Source organism: Zootoca vivipara, chromosome 8 (assembly GCF_965207765.1).
Source record: "Zootoca vivipara chromosome 8, rZooViv2.hap1.1, whole genome shotgun sequence".
NCBI classification, from domain to species: domain Eukaryota; kingdom Metazoa; phylum Chordata; class Lepidosauria; order Squamata; family Lacertidae; genus Zootoca; species Zootoca vivipara.
Window position 1 is genome coordinate 67,722,154 of NC_142591.1, and position 20,290 is coordinate 67,742,443.

Genomic DNA, 20,290 nt, shown 5'->3' on the forward strand with positions numbered 1-20,290 from the left:
GTATCATTATGTGATTTTATGCCTACTCTTTAAAGTCTTGGTGGCAGTTATCAGAAAATGGTAATGTTATAATAATGCAGCCTTCTTCTAAACCACTTTAGAGGTTTTATTAGAATCAAATGGTATGTACATTTTGTGAAATAAACAAATACATAAATAAAAAGTGAAAATACACTGGTGGAAAGGATTCCTGAATCTTTCAAAGATCTTGCAGAAAAATAGCTGTTTTATTTGCATCTGCTTCTAACAGTTTAACTAGAAACTGCAGCTAGATTGATATGTAAAATTATGACTCAGCACACTGTGTTTTTGCTCTCTTTGCTCTCAGAAGGTTGATATTTCATAATATTACAGTTATAGTAGAAGCCACATCTGATTGGCTTCTTGGCCCATGATTTCCAGCCCTCCAAGCTTCTTAGACCAGCTTTTTACTTTACCTTTAGCATATCTTTAATTATCTCTGTGCCCTCTTTCTTGTTTTACTCCAAATCTGCTTTATCCTTGAGTCTTCCTTTCTTGAGTCCATATCTCTCATCATCATCATCATCCGTTGGTTTCTGAGATGTCTGTTCTTCAGTCTGTTTTCCCATGCCTCTTAGCCATCCTATCTCTCCCTAGCACTTCCATATTCATTCCCCCTATAACATACAGGACCTCCCTGATAGTGAGTTCTGTAAAGTGTCTCAAAGCCTCCCTGTGCCCTCCCACCCAACACATTTCTTTAAGCATTATTTTCTAGCTCTTTTTCCTTCAGGTTTTTCTATCTCAGTGCATTGCATACTCTGCACCTGTCCTTCAGCTTCCTTGCCTCTCAGCTGATGTCTCTTAGTTTCCCTATATTCTAGACATCTTCTCAGTCCTTAGCCAAATTTACAACTTTCTTTTCCCTCACAGAAGCTGGTCTAGAAACTGTGTCATTTACTCAGTAGCTGAGCATTCTCTGTTATGGCATCACCTAAGCCATTCATTGTCAGAGGCTGCACTTCCATTAGTTCAATATCATATAGATTAGGCAGTTTATTTACTAATGCATATTCATTTAGGCTGCAATCTAAAGAAACAATTTCTTGTTCATTGTATGCCCAAATGAAGCTTCCCCTTATAGTTTCCACAGCTAATGTGAATGGATTGTGGAATCTTATAATGGTTTGCCCTGTTGGCTGTGGAAGGTACAATGGTGAAAATGAAAGAGGAACCTATCATGTATAAATGAGTTTTTCAGTCATGTTCCTGACTTCTGGCTGTTCTGAACAATTAGAAACCCCAAAATATGAACTTCAGATTTGTACATCACTGAAGCAAACAGTAAAGCTTTTGCTTAGACTTTTGTTTGGTCATCTGTTTTCCAAAACATGGGTTTACTGAAGTCATCTGTTGCATCTTCACACATAAACACACGCACGGCTACATGGTCTTTGACATCTTTACACTCCTTGTGGGAGATGATGTATAGCAATATTAGTAAAAGAAGCTGTAAAACTGTCCTTCACTGCCACAGCTACAAATGAAATTGGAAAGGATATTTCTAAGAATGAAAGTGTACATAAACCCAGTAATCTCTTTCCAACTGAGGGCGGTGTGACAGAAAATGCCTACTTTGAAGTATTGAGAGAACCTATCTGGATGAAGTAGGAGAGTATTATAAAGTCATCCCTGGATTGTCCTGTCCCCCCCCCTCTTTTTCTTTTAATGCTTTAGGGAGTTCTTTGGAAAGGACTGAAAATTTTATTAAAGGGACCTTGGAAATTCACTTGAAGTGCATCGGGTCATTTCCCCCACAAACTCCGTATTAGATTTTCAGTGCTCCTCCTTGCCCCAGGCTCCACTGCATAGCAAAGGAAGAATCAACCAAATAACTAAAAGTTCACACACAATACAAAATAGCACTACCATTATTTTATAACTTTGTGCCAAGGACTCCAGGGGAAGCTTCCAACTAAGAAGCTGAAGCTTTGAGGCTGAGACTTGGCCTGATGAGCTACCATAGTCAATGAATGTGCAGGTCTTGGGGGGGTCTCATTCAGCCACAGAAAGGCTGGACTGAATGAAGAATGAAGGCTGGACGTGCCACAACAGCCACTGTGGTATAAATACTGGCAAATACAGCCTGACAGTAAGCTTGATCTTCTTTTCTTCATTGGTTAAAAATGTATTCATTCAGTTTGCCGAAAACTGAATGAAGGCTGGACTGAAATGCCCTCCCAGATGTGCAGGTAGGGGGGAATGGGGGGCATTTTAAAGAATATTTGGAATTGGGTGGTGAAACTTAGCTTTCCCTTCCTGAGGAACTGCACCTGTGACTATATTTCTGAAAGTTTAGGAGGGGAGGGGAGGGAAGTTGTTTCCGTTCTCTCTAGCTGTTAATACTGGTGGAATAATTTAATATGAGCTGCATTTTTGCTGAGTCTGATGAATTTCAGTTGATTTTATTATTTGTGTTTGTCTTGATATTTTGATCATGAGCCATGTAATTTTTTTGTGTATAAAACTATGTGCAAGACACAGTTAACCTTTGTTTTTAGAGTTTGCAGTTCATGTTAGGTGGATGAGACCTAGCATGGCAAGGGGGGAATATATATCTGCTACTGGCACATAAAAAAGAGAAGCTGAAAATACCCGTTAATAGTTAGGATGCTGTTTAAAAAGCTCTACCTATGTAATCAGTCTTTGTTTTACAAATCAGACTTTGTAAGTAGGTTATTAAAGCTGCAGTCCTTTGCGCACTGTCCTACAAAGTAACTTCCATTGATCCTAAGGGTGCTTACTTCTGAGCAGACATGTGCAGGATTAATTAAATCTTGTGATTGTTCCTTTATTTCAGTGTGGCTTGAGGATCGGCAGAGAGCCTTTATGAAAGAGTCAACAAAAGCTGAGGGTAGGAGTTGGTACAGATGTAAAAATGGTTAAGACACAGGGAACCACTCACAGGAGTATACATTTCTTGGCTGCCATGCCTTCTATTCTTTCCTAGTTGGCCTTCATTAAGTGATGCATTGACACAAACATTAAGCATAGTTAACACAGACCGGATTCTGTCTTCCTAACCAGAGTTTTCTAACCAGAGTTTTCTAACCCTAATTTCAGAAGTTTAAGAGGAAACTCGGTGTTATAGTTAATAGAAGTCAGCGTGGGCAACAATGATATAACAAATAACTTGCATGAAGTGTGAAGGAATTTGTGTGCAAGCTGTAAGGAGCTGAAGAAGGAGCCCACGATCCATTGCACTGCTCCTGATGTTATAAGTGCTGCTAAAAGACTCAAGTATTACATTTTATTGTTTTCTGCATCCTTTTTCTCCTTCATGCTGTGTCTGTGTAGAGCTGTCGCTGGCACTGTCTCTAACACTCACCAAATCCTTGGCAGCCTAGAAAATGATTTCCTGGTATCCCTCCTACCTTCTGTTGAATGATTTGATGTGAGCATGTGTAAATATTTTCTGCAGCTTTTGTGTCTAGCTTTGATACTTAATATATTTGCTTGTTTTTCTTTTTTTTCTATGTGTGTGTGTGTGCTTTAAAATAAGCAGGAAGGTTTAGTTATTTTTTTAATGAAATATTTTCAATCAATAGTGATTTTCCCTCTCCTGAGCAATGTGTTTAATGACATATTTTCTGCTCTTCTAATGCTCGAGCAATTGGAAGCAGGATCAGCACAAGGCAGCTATACCATACAGTAATCACTCTTGAGTTCAATAGGGAGGTCTTTACAGACAACTTTGTTCTTTTTTCTTAACGGGATTAAGAAGATCAGCTCTTTAATTTTCTTGCATATAACAGTGACATTTTCAGGGTGTGCTTAGACCAAAGAGTTCAAAGTGAAGGAATAATAAAAAAAAACCACCCAAAACCGAAAAGCCAATATGACTTTGTTTTTTACCTTGCTGGAGGAGCTGTTTCTGCAAATCATCTATAAGCTCATTGACCTGCATCTTTGACTCCTTGTTTTCTCTGGATTTGGCTGGAGTGTAGACACTGATAGAGCACTGATAGAGGTGATTGAACAGCCCCCAGCTTTGCTTGGCACAAGGCCCCACAACTCCCCCGGGATTGACATTATCTTTTTCTGACAATACTTCATGTTTCTTCGAGCTTGCACTTCCTTAATTTTATTATTTATTCTTAATTCTTCCTGGAGCCTTTATGTATGTTTTTCAAGGAAATGAAGGGCACACTAATTCTTTTTGGTAAGCAGAGATAGTGTATAATACATGATGGCATGTGTTCCCCAATGGAAGGGGAAAAGGAGGAAAAGGCTAATGTACGTAATAAACAGTACTTTTAAAATATTTTCAAAGAATTATCAACATCAAATTCCCGATGGTATGTGCATGTATTAACATTGAGGATTTGTATTGCGAAATCTATTACTTGATATATTCTGTCTGTACCATGAAAGTTTATTTGATCCAAAAAATATATGTGTACATAAGTAAACATACTGCATGTGCAGCTGGAAAACATGGTTTCTTTTGGAGTTTTCTCTACTGCTCATATGCCCGAAGAGGCAAGCCTCTGTTTAGTTTTTTAAAAGTAACTTGCCTCTTCAACACTGGGAGCTGCTATAGGCATTCAAACAATTTATCTGGATAGTGGCCAGAAAATGCAATCTGTTTTAAATCAGCTTTTGTGATTCATCAGAATTTGCTTCTGGTTTCCCTTAGCCAGAAGCAAATGTAAGTGAATTAAATAGAATTACAAACATACAGAGTCTAGTGTAGAACGGACGTTGATCTCCACATTTGAGCTCAGACTGGAATTACTTCTCTACGTCAGATAGAGGGTGATTCTGGTAGTATTTCCCTTATCTTAGATCAAGTGCTGAGAGCATTCTCAAACTACTTGCACTGCAGTGCATCTGGTCTCCTCCAGTTGTGGCATACTATAGTCTGAGTAGGTTGATAAATTTGGGAGTTGATGGATATGGTCCTATCATTAAGTTTAGTTGTTTTGACCTGTACAGTTTAGTAGATGTAAGGGGGAGAGAGTATAGAGAACCTCCCCCTATCATCAGGAACAGCTCCTCCCCAAGCAGCCATGGAAGCGCAGGGTCTGAAGGAGCTAGTCAGGAAGCAGAGAGGGAGAGCCAGGGCTCCGGCAGCATGGAAGAGCCCCTGCTCCACAGGCGGGAAGAGAGAGAGGCGGAAAGGGGGGAGAGGGAAAAGACGGAGGAAAGACCCTTTCCCCTGGCACCGGAATTAAGGAGGAGGAGGAAAGGGAGGAGATTCGCTGTCCCCAGGCTCTTATGTTGGTCCAAGGGGCGGAAAGGGGCAGTGCCGGATTCTGACACGGAATAAGCGGACATGAAACCGACAGCTCATCACACTGTAAATAATGTGCACCAATAAAGACTCTGAAAGACAAGTATGTGGAGAGTCGTTACTCAGGAGTAGCCGTAATAACCTCTGACAGTAGAGTTCATGATTATATACAAACTCAAGAACAGCAGAGCAGCAAAAAACTAATAAATCTCATTTTAAATGAATTTTATTTCTTACATGCTATGAAAAGATAACACAATTCTTGGTACCTCCTTATGTAACTTCAGTGTGCTGTGATGTTCCCTAAATCAGTTCTGACCACTATTAGACGTGCAATAATGGGTTTGATGGATCTCTAGCAATTGTTATATTTCTCTTTTAAAACTCATGATCTCATGCCAGATACAATTATAATTAGAGTCTATCATAATGGCAAAACTTCCATTGGCTTTAGTTGGATCAGATGTAGGCTTTGATGATTCACAGTCTGGAGTGGCTTTATCCCTTTCTTTGCTTGAATAAATAAACATTCAGTGTTATTGCTGCTTCATGAATCCAGAATTATTGGTGATATTTCAAAGCAGATATTCACACCTTGTGGATAGAGGCACAGTGCAAAAGTTTGGTTTTGTGCATGGACCATGAAAGGGAGGAGTGGGCAAAATATGTTTCTGAAATAACTCTCTTTAATTAAATATCAAATGTTCCTCTGCAAGAAGCAATTAACAATAAAACTGTTTTGCATTTTACTTTGTGCTTTCGGGAAATTCTTTCGATAAGCACATTGTGTGTAAACATGTCAGAATCACCAGTTGCAGGTAGATTCCAACTGGGGTCCTCTGGGCCAAATATGGACCCTCATGTCCAGAGCTCTTTTCTGCTGGAACTCTTAGTCTTCCAACAGCCCATGTATGTTTACTGCAACTAACGTGGACAAATTTTCATTCAAGCAAGGGTTGAACATTCCTTAATATTGGCTCTAGCCATCAAGTCGTCACATGGGAGCCGTGATATAAAGAGGAGATGAAGACACCATTTGATTTAGCTGGATTGTCCCTGCAGTAGCCGTATAAGACCAACTCACCGGGAGAACAAACTGGGAGAGGCAGCTAGGCAGGTGGAAATGTCGTCGTATGCCTGCTGCTCATTCAAGTGAACTATCCTGAACACAAGCTTTGCTCTTTTTCTTCTGCCTGTTCTCTTCACTTTCTGGATATGCTCTTTCTTGGTTGCTCAGTCCCACGTCTCCCTGTCACCTTCTCTTTTGCTCCTGCCTTATTTGCCTGAACACCTTTAGAGATCAGGTTGCCTTGGACAGATGCCTTGGGCTGATCATCTAACAGCAAAAGGTCCAGTGTTATAAGATCTAGATTATTTTCCAGATGCCCTTCTGGGTCTTCATGAGAGTTCAATGGACTTGAACTATAGTGCTAGATGTAATAAGTCCTTTTGCAGTGTGTGGTAATGATCCCCCTTTTTAAGAGATCAGAAATGCTGAATTTGAGGTTGTTGGCTACTGTCTGTCTCGAGAGTCACTGGAGTGTGTTTGCAGGGGTGAAGTCAAAACTGCTGGAGAATCACAGCGCCTGCTGTGGCTGCAGAGACTGGTAACTCGTAACTGCTGCCTCCCATGTTTGTTTTGCTTCATTAGCAGCACCAAATTGAACTCTCTGGGGCACAAGCCTGGACAGTGTGTATGGAGGTCCAGGGCTGCACAGTTGACAAGACCCCCTTCTCGGCCTTGTTGGTGTGTTCCAAAGGAAAGCAGAGAAATACATTTGAGGTGATCCGTTAATTGGATAAGGACTATAAACTAACGCAACAGGAACAGAGTAACTGACTGATTTGCTCTCACCTAGCAGCCACTTTTGTACCAGGTAGTCTGTTTCCAATTTCATCCAAGAGTCTTCCTTATGCTTTTGTTCTCAATGGCTTGCTGGCGGGGAATCCTATTGTTTAATAATAACTGACAGCCCTGACCCAAAGAATTTGTTCATTGTAGTGTTAATATAGAACTGACTTTATCAGGGAAAATATTGTTGCATCAAATCTGTGGTGTTGGATAAATGCTCTTTATGACAGGATTACCACACAAGTTAGAATAAAAATGTAAGCAACTTTTGACCAGACATATTTATTAATGGCAGTTAATTTATTTTGATTTATTCCTCACCTCATCCCCTCAGGGTGAGTTACACTTTCAAAACAGCACCTAATCCAATAAAATTTTATTACTGGGGCAGTGTAGCTGTTGAAGGAATACTGAGTAGTGGTAAATATACCAAATCATATGATTCAAAGAAGCTACGTAAGCATACAGGTGAGAGAACCAAGAGAAACTGCAGCTTTCTTTTGAGGTTTTTCCAGCTGCCAGGGCCGTCTTAAGCATATCGGGCGCCCTGGCGTCATGGTGCGTTTCCCACCGCGGCTGTCTGGCGGGCGCGGCTGCTGCGGGCGCAGCCGCGCAGCACCCCCTGGTGGCCCTGCGCCACCCAGCCTTGCCTTTAGAGCCAGCCCTGTCAGCCACAGCTCCTAATTCCCCAGACGTACACTGTAGTTCAACCCTAAAAATGGCTTCCCTCTTTGGCTTTCAGATGAGCTAATCTACTTGTGTACCCGATTCTGTTCCTTGTGCAACTAGGCACATGCAGAGCTTTTTTATTCAGTGGACTTCTTTTTAATAAGGAAAATCTAATCTTAGGGTTGCGGCTGAAATCCCCAAAAGTGAAACTGGGTACATTCAGGAAACTGTGAAATACTTCAGGATCGATATTAAAGATGGTTTCATGTTTGGATACACTCTTCTCATGTTCTGACGGTTTTCACACAATCACATTGGGCAGCATAATATTGGCTGCTGTCTATCCCATGGAATGTGACTGTTCTTGTTCCTTCGCCTCCCTTCTCTCTCTGTGTGTATTTGGCAGCTATAAAGCTATGTGCTTCAAGTATAAAAGCAACATACTGCTTGTCACCAGCACTTTAAAAAATGTCACTTTGTAAGTAATAAGCACCAATTACTGAGTGATAGGCGGCAGTCAGGAGAAAAGAGCAGGAAAATATGGGGTATAAATGGTGCTAAATGAGTGCAGCAGAGAACCTGCAATTCTACAGTCGTCTCCCCTCCACTCCTTTTGTCCCATTTCTGTCAGACATGGCTAAGAAAAGAACTGACATACAGTAAAAGAGATTTTTTTATTTAAAAAAAATCAATTAAATTAAAAAATAACAGAACCCCTGTTTTACTGAAATGCAGCTCAATACTACAATAATTACGCACATGGACATATTGTTGACTAACTGGATGTTTTTCTTTGAGGACTTCCCTTCTTAAATCATAATGAATCCCATTGCTCTTAAATCAGTGGTTGCAATGCTTCCTAAAAACCTAACATAGGAACACCCCTGAAATTTTTTAATCTTCAAGAGTTAGATAGGGATTATTTACATGTCATAGTCACTCACTTAAATCTGCTTAAATCTCAATGCACTTTTTCCCACCAGGTGGTGAATCATTTGAGGAAATGATGAGGCAGCTCACAGTTTTCCAATTGTGTTTTCAAGTTTCAATTTCTGATAGAGGCACTTAGAGAAACCTCCCCTTTGCCCCATTTTTTTCAATTTGATTCCAACACTGAGTTGTGAGAGGAACACTTCCCACAGTTCTGTATTTCCAAACCCATTTGATAGACTTGTACATGGAGAAGGTTGTGGCAACATTGTTTGTGTTATCAGAATTGTAAATTACTTAGGCATCCCTGAGCAATTTGATATTTGTGAATTCCAGTGTGAACTGACAGAATCTGCTTCTCCTAAATGACTGTGTGGTTAGATTTCCACTTACTTTCCTATTCCCTGAATGTCCTGTTCAAAAATTCTATCAACATTTGTTTAAAACTCATATTTTCTAAAGAAAATGTGCTTGCAAGTATATACTTTAAATACTTAAAGTTTCATGAGAAACTTTAAAAATTAGCAAATTCACGTGGATATAGGACAGAACAGTTTTATGGGCAAATAAATGCAAAAGTGTCAGACTAGAAAAAGATTCCTAAAGTCCATCACCAGAACTTTGGGCAGATTGCAAACAATAACCCACTAAAGTGAAAAATACTATGCTCCCAAGAATGTATCTGCTTTTGGTGTGTCATGATTCACTGCAAAATTAATTTGACTCTGAAGTCATGATGTGAAATACTTGCAGGCGTTCTGATAATGTCCTCTTCTTGTATTCTTGCTTCACTTGACTGTCTAAAGAGCACCTCTTTTGCATTTGGGACTGAAGTTGTGTGTTTGAACACCTCCAAACTTGAGAAGTTCTCCAGACACAAAGCCAGTGTTATATAGTTCCATGGTACACACCCATACAATATACGATATGAGCTCTTTGAAATTTACATACTGATGTTGGTGAGCCATATCTCACTGCAGAGGTGTTGTTGTTTAGTCGTTTAGTCGTGTCTGACTCTTCGTGACCCCATGGACCAGAGCACGCCAGGCACTCCTGTCTTGCACTGCCTCCCGCAGTTTGGTCAAACTCATGTTCGTAGCTTCGAGAACACTGTCCAACCATCTCGTCCTCTGTCGTCCCCTTCTCCTAGTGCCCTCAATCTTTCCCAACATCAGGGTCTTTCCCAAGGATTCTTCTCTTCTCATGAGGTGGCCAAAGCTCCAATACTTTGGCCTCCAATACTGCAGAGGTAGCCTCTATCTTATGCTTTACTTTGGCTGAATAAGTTGGAATAGAAGGAGCTGTTTTTTAATTCTCACTAAAATCAGCTGGAATATATAGTACATTGTCTTTTTTGCTGAGATGTTACACCATTGCTGATGGTGGGATGAGGTGGATTTGCACCTAGGTCACATTGAAATCAGGCTGGAAACTGACAAATTTAGTATGTATCCAGCCAAATGAAAACTTCACTGATATTGTTTTTAAATCAGCACTGAGTATTTGTATTTTTACTGATTTAGGGCAGTAAATTTAGGTACTAGGTGCTTGCATGGTGTTTCCTGTACTTTGTGAAAGTTATTGTTGTCTTTCATTTTTTCCTCTTCACTGTGTTCATACTGCCAAGGATCATTGTTCAGAGGCAGTGTAGACCTCTGAAGACCAGCTGCTGGAACTAAGCAAAAGGAGAAAGCTGTTGCCTTCATGCCCTGCTCCTTTTGTAGGCTTCCCAAACACACCTGACTGTTTTTTGTTAGAAACAGAATGCTAGATGAGATGGACCTTTGGACTGATCCAGCAAGACTCTTTTTGTTCTTATATTATTAAGGCCCATTGTGGTTCCCTGCAGTGTGTACACATAGTATGGGCATGTAAATAGCAGCAACAAAAGAGCTCTCTCATGGTCTTCCAAAATTTGATGTATTTATTTATGATGCTCTGTAGTGTCACTTTGAAACAGAGTTTCCACTGTTTCAATTTTCTGTTTGGTGATACTGGTAATTTAGTTTTCCATTTATGCTTCCTGGAAGAGTAAACTTGAATTCCATTCCAAACTTTTCACATTTCCCTCTCTTCTTGTAGGCAGCTTTCTGTTTGTAACTAGAAGTCCTTTACCGAAAGCTATCTTGTCTGATGATAAAACCATGAGTGTATGAAGCTCACACATTTTTCATCTCTTTTATGACCTTATCTTTCACGAGCGGCTTCTGTGAAGGTATCCTAACTATAGAAAGCACCTGGAAAACATATATGATATCTGTACTGTGATAAGCAGTTGTGAACAAGAAACTAGACCTGTCAGTTCTGAACTGTTCATTGTTAAAAAAAATACTTTGTAGATTTAGCCGATTGCAAAATACATTATAGGGGGACGAACAGCTGCTGTGATACTCAGTCAAGAAAGCTCAATAGGTACTATTGCATAAGAATTTTTTTACGAGAGCCTTATATTGAATGGGTGTGCATGGATTACTGTAGTGTGAGGAATGCCTGTATGACGCTAGAACTTCAGTCCTAAATGCATGTGATTTCATTAGGACTTCCAACTTTGTGTCTTTTGGATAGCAAAGTAGCATCCTGATCCCCCCCCCCCAAAAAAACTGACGCTTCCAATTATATATAGGGGGGGAATTACTGCCAATATACAAACAATGCTATATTCTGTTATGCTGTCAGTAAATGACAATCCCAGCTAATAGGACACAAAGTTTACTCAGCATTTAGTTTCTAAAATGTGCTAAGGTTCAAACCTATGTCCTAAGGAAGGTCTTCTGAGCTGGATGTATTTACCACCTATGAAGTGGGAACTTTTAAAGAATCTCTTTGATTTCTGTTTTCTGGGTGAAAATCTGTGCTGTCCTTTTTTCTCAGAAAATATATAACCCCTTCCCACCTCCAAATCTTCCCCAAATCCACATCTGCATCAGAAAATATGAGGCCCGTCATTGGTTTTACCCCACAAATCCCCTCAAATTAAATGTTTCTATGTTGGGGAAGGTTGATACAGAATTTTGAAGCTGTTGAACAAGTTCGCTTCAAGGATTTGATTCTTATAAAGTATTGTAGGATTTATTGACATTTTAATAACTCCCTTAGATGCAAACGTGCTAGAATATTGTTATTTTAAAAAATAAATGGTTAATTTTTTGTCTATATATAATATGCAGTCAAAATGATTAATTTCATTGTCTCGTGTTTGTGTTTTAAGATGGAGAAAGAGAGAGAAGTAGGAAGCAGAAGATGTTAATTCTGTGTATTTCCTTGGCAAATTGATAGGTGATGAAGAGGGCAGCCAAGAAGCAGCAGATTCTGATGGGGATGCACGTTTGGAGAAACCTGGACCACTTATGCTCGAAACAGAAGACTGGGATGGGCCAGGTAGGAATATTTTATTGTGGTTCTGTTGGTGTCAGCCGCCCTGAACCCGGTTTTTGACTGGGGAGGGCGGGGTATAAATAAAAAATTATTATTATTATTATTTATTATATATTGCTATATAGATAAATGAACAGCAAGCACTGCAAGATTCAATGCTCCCTCCGCCTCACCAATTGAACATAGTCAATATTGCATATCATTTTATTTTTGCAAAGACTTTTCGTGGATTTTTTTTATAGGTGAGTAGCAAGATAAAGGGGTTCTACTTTCGTCTCCATGAAAAGTGGAAAACAAAGGTTTTATGAAATTGAAAATATATAGCAAAATTTTTGCTAAGTAGAGATTTCAGGGTCAATAGCAAAAGGCAATGATCTGTTCAATGTAGTATTAAGTAAACATCCTGTCAGCGCAAGGATTTTTACTTGTGCAGTGGGACTTCTCCTCCTCTCCTCCCCCTGTGTGTTCCCTAATTCTGTTCCAAGGGTTCCCCCAACTCCCCAGAATGTTTTTCAGGAGGGCATGGACATGGGTGAAAGGGGTAGAGACTCAAGTGGCAATCTTGCACTGATGGGACCTATGTAGTAATTCTTCCAAATGTTAGAAGAAGTGTTATACAGTGGAACCTCGGGTTGCAGACGTAATCCGTGATGGAGGCACATCTGCAACCCGCAGCGTTCATAACCTGCAGTGCTGCGTCTGCGCACACGCGTGACACAATTTGGTGCTCATGCGCAAAGTGCGATTTAGCGCTTCTGCGCATGCATGAGCGGCAAAACCCGGAAGTAACCCTTTCCGGTACTTCTGGGTTTCCCGCGGTCTGTAACCTGAAAACGCGTAACCTGAAGCGTCTGTAACCCGAGGTACGACTGTACTGAAATGGTGTCTGATTTGCTCCCAACATACACATTCTACTTTGGAAAAGGTCATGTCTGAAACACGACTCTGAGTATAAACACACAACTCCAGAGCCATTTTTATAATCATTGGTATGGCATTTCTGAGCGTGCAGAGTTGTTTACCACCCTTAGCTTATTCAACAGCCTGAAAAATACACACACACACACACACACACACACACATTTTTATTATATTTATATAACGCCCTTCATCATAAGATCTCAGGGCGGCTCACAGAATAAAATACAAGATAAAAATAAGTGAATAATTAAAACGAAATAGCAAAACGCTCCCTTTCCACACATTTAAAAAGACTGTAGGATATTTATCAGGAGCGCCTGGTGTGCTCTGGTCCGTCGGACACGACTAAACAACTAAACAACAACAACAAAAGAATATTAATCAGCCAGAATATTAAACCAGCTTTATCATCAGGTTTTAAGGTGGTGTGCAACAAAATTTAAAGGTATAGCCATCAGACATAAAAATTATGAAAATGAAATGCAGCAAAAATCTGGGAACCTAAGTAAGGTAAACCAACCTCATAAGCCTGGACTGTTAGCTCATTGGCAGCCTGTGAAGCTCCTTTAAGAGCAGTGTGATTTGTGCATTATAGAATATCTCAGTGATTAGCTGAGTGCATGAGCATAATCAGTAAACTGAGCAGGGATTTAAGCTTGAGTTAGCATGCTATATCTGCTAGGGGTGTGCATTGACTCTGTGTGAGTGAGGGCCAAATAACAAGGGAAACCAGGGTGCAGAATCATCATGAGTTCAGTACATAGGCCACTTGAGGTGGCCTATGCTGCCCATCCTAATTCTGGTCACAGCAGTTGTGTAGGGATGAGCAACCCTATTTGATTTCTTAAGACATCCCTACTCTAAGTGGTGCCCCTAGCATCAAAATTTCCATTTTTGTCCAGAAGGATACAATGGTTGATGGTATATATTGTTACTGAGACATCAAGAAGAACCAATATAGTCACTCTGTCTTTGCCCTTGTCTGCATAGATCATCCACCAGGATGGCCAAAGCAGTGACAGTACGATTGAAACATATCTGACCATCCATTCTGTCCTTGGTCACTGATAGCCACATATTTCACCCAATGAACTATGTGACTTGACTATGGGAAGTCTAAACAAGCACTAAGTACCTCTCAAATCAATTGATCAATGTTACAAAAACTATACCACAGATTCTGTCTGTATGTGTCTTTGCTTCTACGTGCATCACCATTTACTCTAAAAGATATACTTTAGACTAGCAAGCAGTATGTGGAATGTTTTGTTAGCATTTCTTAGGGAGGGTGCTGGATTTTTTTAAAAAAGGTTTCAGGTGGGCATTACTCTATCTTCCTTCCCCCTCACTTTTTTTTTACAAGAAATAAAAAGATATGCCTGCAATCCTGAGCATACTTACATGATAGTAAGTACAATGGAACTCAGTGGAGCTTCCTACTGTGTAAGTATGGTGTTAGCAGCCACTGAGAACAGTGGCATAAAAAATGTTATCTGGTGACTGCCAAATGTTTTCTTGAAAATGTTATTGGAATGACACTCTGTGGTGATGTAGCATTGCTTCAGAGGCATTCTGGGATAAATGTCATGACCTAAAGTCATTTCAGGAGTTTTCTGGGTGGGGTGGAGATGCATAAGCAACAACAAAAAATAGCATTTTCAACTTTGTTTTTTAAAAAGAGAAAGCATAGTCACTTCCCGATATGATAAGCACTTGTTGTCACACTGAGGTTCAACTGTGTACACACATACCTGGAAGTAAGTACCATTGAAGCCAGTGGGGCTTACTTCTAAGTAGACATAGGATTACACATTAAACAAACTTTTGGCTCAGCACAAATTTCTGCATGACCATTTCCTAGATCTTCCTTGGAGTGTACCTCTAACTTTCAGAACTCTAATAAGAAGCAGCACCAATTTGTAGAGCCTGTTTATTGCTCTTTTAAAGATAGTAGCAGTACTTCCTTAAATTATTTTTTTTGGCTGGAAACTAAAGAGCTATTATCTAGTTTCAAACTCTGAGCTTACATTTAGAAGCACGTTGAGTTTAACAAATGGATATGGCAGCCAATGATGTTTTCAAGGACTTTTCTTATCAGTTTTCATTTGATATAAATCATTTAACACACCCTGGTCATTGACTTCAGAGTTAAGAGAGAAACCTGTGGACTGCAATCAATAAAGTGTAAGAGCTTCGTGTTTAGGCAGAAATGTAAGCTAATATTTTCTCTTACAAACAGTATAAACAGTGCAAATGCAACATGACAGAGCTGGAAAAAGGTGGCAGTTTCAGCGACATGAATAAGAATGACCCAGACAGCCATTAGCTGTAAATAATGCAAAACTTGGTTTGTGGAACAAAAAAGCGTAAAGGATTAGATTTGTTTTTCAAATGATACTGAGGCGTCTCTTCCCTTGAATGCAGTTGAGTTTTGCCTTATGTAAAGATGTCAAAATTCATTCTGTAATTATTAGCATAACTGATAGGTGTATAATGGTGACCATATTTAAACAATAATTTCCTCAGAATAGCTATGTCTAAAAATGGAGAATATTCTCTTCAAAAGGGTGAAGGAAGCCCAAACTCTTTGTAGAAATAATTTATAATGCAACAACAACATTTTCATTAAAAAGGCCTTTCAATCACATTTTCATCCTTGCTTGACTTTGCAAATTACTGTGTTCTGTGTAAGAAGAGGAGCAGAACTCCAGCAGTAATTTTCTGAAACCAGCAGGTGGAAAATATAGTGCAAACAAAAATGAAGATACAGTATATCTGATTATGATGATGTTATTTATAATGTTGTTAATGATATACAAAAATATGCCTATATTTCACACAAAGCACTGCAGCATTATGTAAAAACAAGATTCAGCACTAAAATATATTACAATATATTTCATGGAAAACATTTTAAACAAAAAAGATTGCCTTAGCAATGAGAGGTTACTTCTCCTGCCACCATAAAAAAATACACTTGAAAAATTCTACTTTCTTTGTTACATTAACTGTACAAAAAATGTGTATAACTTTAACCTTTGGTTCTCATTCTCTCCAAATGAAAATGATGTTGGAATGTATAGAAATTTTGAATCTTTTCAAGGCAAGTGGGTAAATTATATGATCTATGAATGGGGAAATTGAGTAAAGGTAGAAATTAAATATTTTTTGCTACTGCCTATGCACCAAGCCATTGAGCAAACCCTTAGCGTGGCATTTCCTATACTGCTGTCTGTGAGACTTCAGAAGCTCTGTTGCACCAGGAAAGTTAGAGTAGCCAAATTCCAGAAGAGAATGTGGCTGTATTAACCGAGTAAGTGCCCAAAGGCCAAACAGTTCCCGCAGTTTCAGCATTGTCTCACTTGGCAGTATAACAAATGAACATGATCAGAAACCTTGCTTCATCCACATCTACTGTCTACAAGCCATAAAGGGAAGTGAACAGAAAACTAACAGGGAGCTGGAGTAAACAGACGTCCTGGAGGGCTCCTATATAGAAGACCACAGGAAATTGAGTCTGGAAAGGATCTGTCCCCCAATATCCTTAAAACTGTCAAAAAAATAAAAGAAGCCACTAAGACTACCATCTTGTGCATTCTTGGAAATAAATCCCACTGAAATCACTGGGGCTTACTTCTGAGTAAATGTGGATTAGATTGAACTTTCCTGCCGATTTGAATTATGTGCAATCTGAATCATTTTTCTTGAATTAAAGATTGAGGTTCTATGCAGAAGAATTACGGTTTTCTGGGAATCATTTATTCATAAGAAATGCCCAGCCTAGTGAAGAATTGAACGAAACATGAGTAGACCATATTAATATTCTGATGTAAGCTGACAAATAATAGCTGCTTTTGTCATGTGTGGATTATGAAGTGTGCCATTTTAGTGAAATGTGTGCTGGTGATATCCTTCTGTGTACACTATGTACATGATTTGGGGTGGGGATTGGATTTTAAATGTTTATTTTAATAGGTTTTCTGCAACACCCTCTCGCCCTTTATAAATTACTATTTTATTTGGTGCTATAAATGAATTTGGGGAGAAAAAAAAACAGGTAGTGTTTGGTGTGCATTAGGATGAGACACTGAAAATGCAGGATCTCCTTTTTACAAAATCAATCCTGGGAAGGACTTTGAGATTACAGTCCTGATTTTGTTTCCTTTTTGATTGGGGAAATGTGGTAGATATGAGATCTTGGAAAATGCTATTTGATGTAAATTAACAAAAATCCATGAAACACAGTTAACCATAGATATAGTCTGACAGTAAGAAGAATATTGTGAAGAAGCAGAGGAAATCATAGGACGGCTGTGTGTTACTCTGCCGGTGAATCGGTATTATCTCAGCTATCAGATAATGCAGTTATCATTAATTTTCACATTTGCATTTCAATCTTGGGAAGGAAATGACTCTTGCTGGATGAAGATAAGAGCTCTGTACCACTATAATGAACCATCATTTTATCCTGATGCTTTGTATCCATATGAAAATGAGGCTGGGTGTTGGTGTGGTATGTGAGGAAGTGTGTGTGTATGTGTGTGTGTGTTGGGCGGTGTCATAGAAAAATTATAACAAAGTGCCAAAATTACTACGACTTCAGAGTCCTTTATGAAACAAGAGGCAGTCAAAATAGTACCTTCTATAGTGAAGTGGATGCTAGATTAAAAGAAGAAAGCCAGGCACCCCTGTTGCTGGATAATCTGGAGGAGAGGGGCAGGGTAGGGGAACCTCATTGAATCATAAACATGTAATTCCAGCTTCCATCATCTAAATGAAATATCCCAAGAACTGGAAGATAGCAGGCAAGCTAATTCCCCCTTCTGTTCGACTCCCAGAACAGTTTGAAAACCAAGGCACAGCTTCTGATTGGCTGCAGGAGCTTCCTGCACTCAATCGGAAGCCACGTTGGATGTTCGGCTTCCAAAAAACATTTGCAAACCGGAACACTCACTTCCAGGTTTGTGGCATTCAGGAGCCAAAACGTCTGAGTATGAAGGCGTTCGACAATCAAGGTACGACTGTATTAGTTCTACTCAGAGTAGACTCATTGAAATTAATGGACATAACTAACTTGACTCCCTTAATTTCAGTGGGGCTACTCCAAATAGAACTAAATTGGATACAACCCATTGAAATTAGTCATGTCCATTGTTTCCAGTGGGTATGCTCTGAGGAGCACTTACTTTGGATATAACCCAATGTATAGGATTACACTGGTAGTTTCAAAAATGGTTTACCACATGAGGACTTGTGTTGGAGAATCACAACTCCCAAACTATGTTGGTTGTGCTGATCTAGTTGATCTCTTTGGATCAAAGCTGACTTACAAATATCATGGTTATCAATTAGTAGGCATTGGGTAGATCATTGGCTATTGCCCTAAAATGGTAATACATTAACTTGGGAATCCAGGAATGAAAGCTGGATTAAGCCATTTTGCTATTGAGGAGTGGGAAGGAGGGGCTCTGAAGAAGTCAACCCATGACGGATTTGCCAATGGTGTTATGTCCAGATATTTGAAGAATGAGTGTACATCCAGCACGTCATTCCACTGCAAGCCACACCCCTCAATACCATCAACAGTGTCCTGAGATGGTGCCCTGCCTGTTGCACCCTATCTGCAAGTCACTGCCTGGAACCACTGCAGGGTCTGTAGTGTGCAAAGCAGGATGCTGGGTTATGAGAGAAACATCCACTACTGAAGGAAAAACTGTACTATGAAAATAGGTTGGGGGTTTTTTAAGAGCACTTGCATTTTGGTGGTCTGTACTTTGCTGGTTCTCTGTACTTCCAGTTTAGGACATGGATGCCAAACTAAGAAGAACAAAAAAAAAGCTATGGTACATCTTAGGAGATTTCTCTTCATGTTGAAAGAGATAGCCATGATGCTACATGTCCCAGGAAAACCAGTTTTGTACTTCTGACCTCTGACAGTGTGTATGTAGAGTCAGAGCATCTCTTTTCACACCCAAATGTACTTCCCTGCTATTTTCTCTTTTTGCCACAGGAGTGTTGAGGAGAATAGCACGGGTTGAGGTCAGATTACTGTGTTAGATGAACACAATGAGCACAACAGATTCCCTGGTCAGAGCCCCCCTAAGTGTGAACAGAAGGGTCAAAGTCTTTTGTGGGTAATTGTTTCTATTATTGGACTCATAAACATAAGTATGGCAATACAATGTAAATACATAAGCATAAGGGACAAGCTGTCATGGGGAAATCCCATTTTTGGACATGGTACATAATATAGTAAAGACATTTAGAAGTTCAACTTCTGTAGGCTGTGCAGTGAAGGACTTAGAGTTTGAAATTCTATTGGGAATCAACAGACATCTGCATTACAATACACTGTTTCTTGTACTTTCATGCACCAGGGGACCCGCAGAATCTGGCAGGAAGCTTTGCACTTTTCAGCTGTCTCCACTGTATTTTGGTCATAAAGGCAATCACATACTCTGGTAATTGCATAGGACTAGGAAACAATGTCAGCTTCTGGAAGCAGATGGGTTGAGAATCAAAAGGGGCATGTAATTGGTCCACAACCATTTTGCTCTTTGTTGTGTTTTTCTCATTAATTCTGCCAAGATTATTCCTGCATAGCAACAATTTTTCTTGAACTGTTGAAGGACGGGTGTGTTAATATACTGAACAAGTATGCCCAACATGGAATCATTTAGAAGGAAAACTACAGTCCAACAAGTACATGCAAACAAAGAGTGAGCTAGGAGAATGCCAATTCTTTCTGAAATTATGTAGTGTTTCAACTGATTTCAGTTCTATATCCCATGTTTTTACACATAATAATATTTTCTCAAGTGAAATTTCCTTCAGTGCTGTTGGAATCTGCCTTGCCTGCCTTTTTCTTCTTGACATACTAGAGCAGATGGAATAATCTAACTACAATGACTGAAAGAATATATTTGTTGATATTTTCAGTGCAACCAGTACAAATTTTATGTTCCTGTTAATTCAAATAATACATAATTTACCAGATGCAGTGGTCAGCCAATAAATAGGATTATGGTGCATGTTATGTCTAATATGTCTAATATTTATCACATAGGAGCTACTAAGTATCCCTCTGTTTGATAAGCTAGTTTGTACTTAAAATGTTGACTGTATGTTTCAGCATTGGAGGAACGTAGGGTGCAATCCTATGACAAGAACCACAATAAGTGCCAGTTTAGGGTGCAGCAGATCTCAGGTTCAGCCAACTAATTCCTGGCTAAAGGTAAAGGGACCCCTGACCATTAGGTCCAGCCGTGACCGACTCTGGGGTTGTG

The 20,290-nt window shown here is 39.5% G+C and overlaps 1 protein-coding gene across 1 annotated transcript in view; it reads left to right on the plus strand.

The window, feature by feature from the left end:
- Positions 1-20,290, plus strand: part of ZFPM2 (zinc finger protein, FOG family member 2) — a 328,000-nt gene that overhangs the window by 61,705 nt on the left and 246,005 nt on the right. The window contains exon 3 of the mRNA XM_035125261.3: positions 11,985-12,086. Coding sequence (XP_034981152.3) covers positions 11,985-12,086 — 102 coding nt within the window. The remainder of the gene's footprint in view (positions 1-11,984; positions 12,087-20,290) is intronic.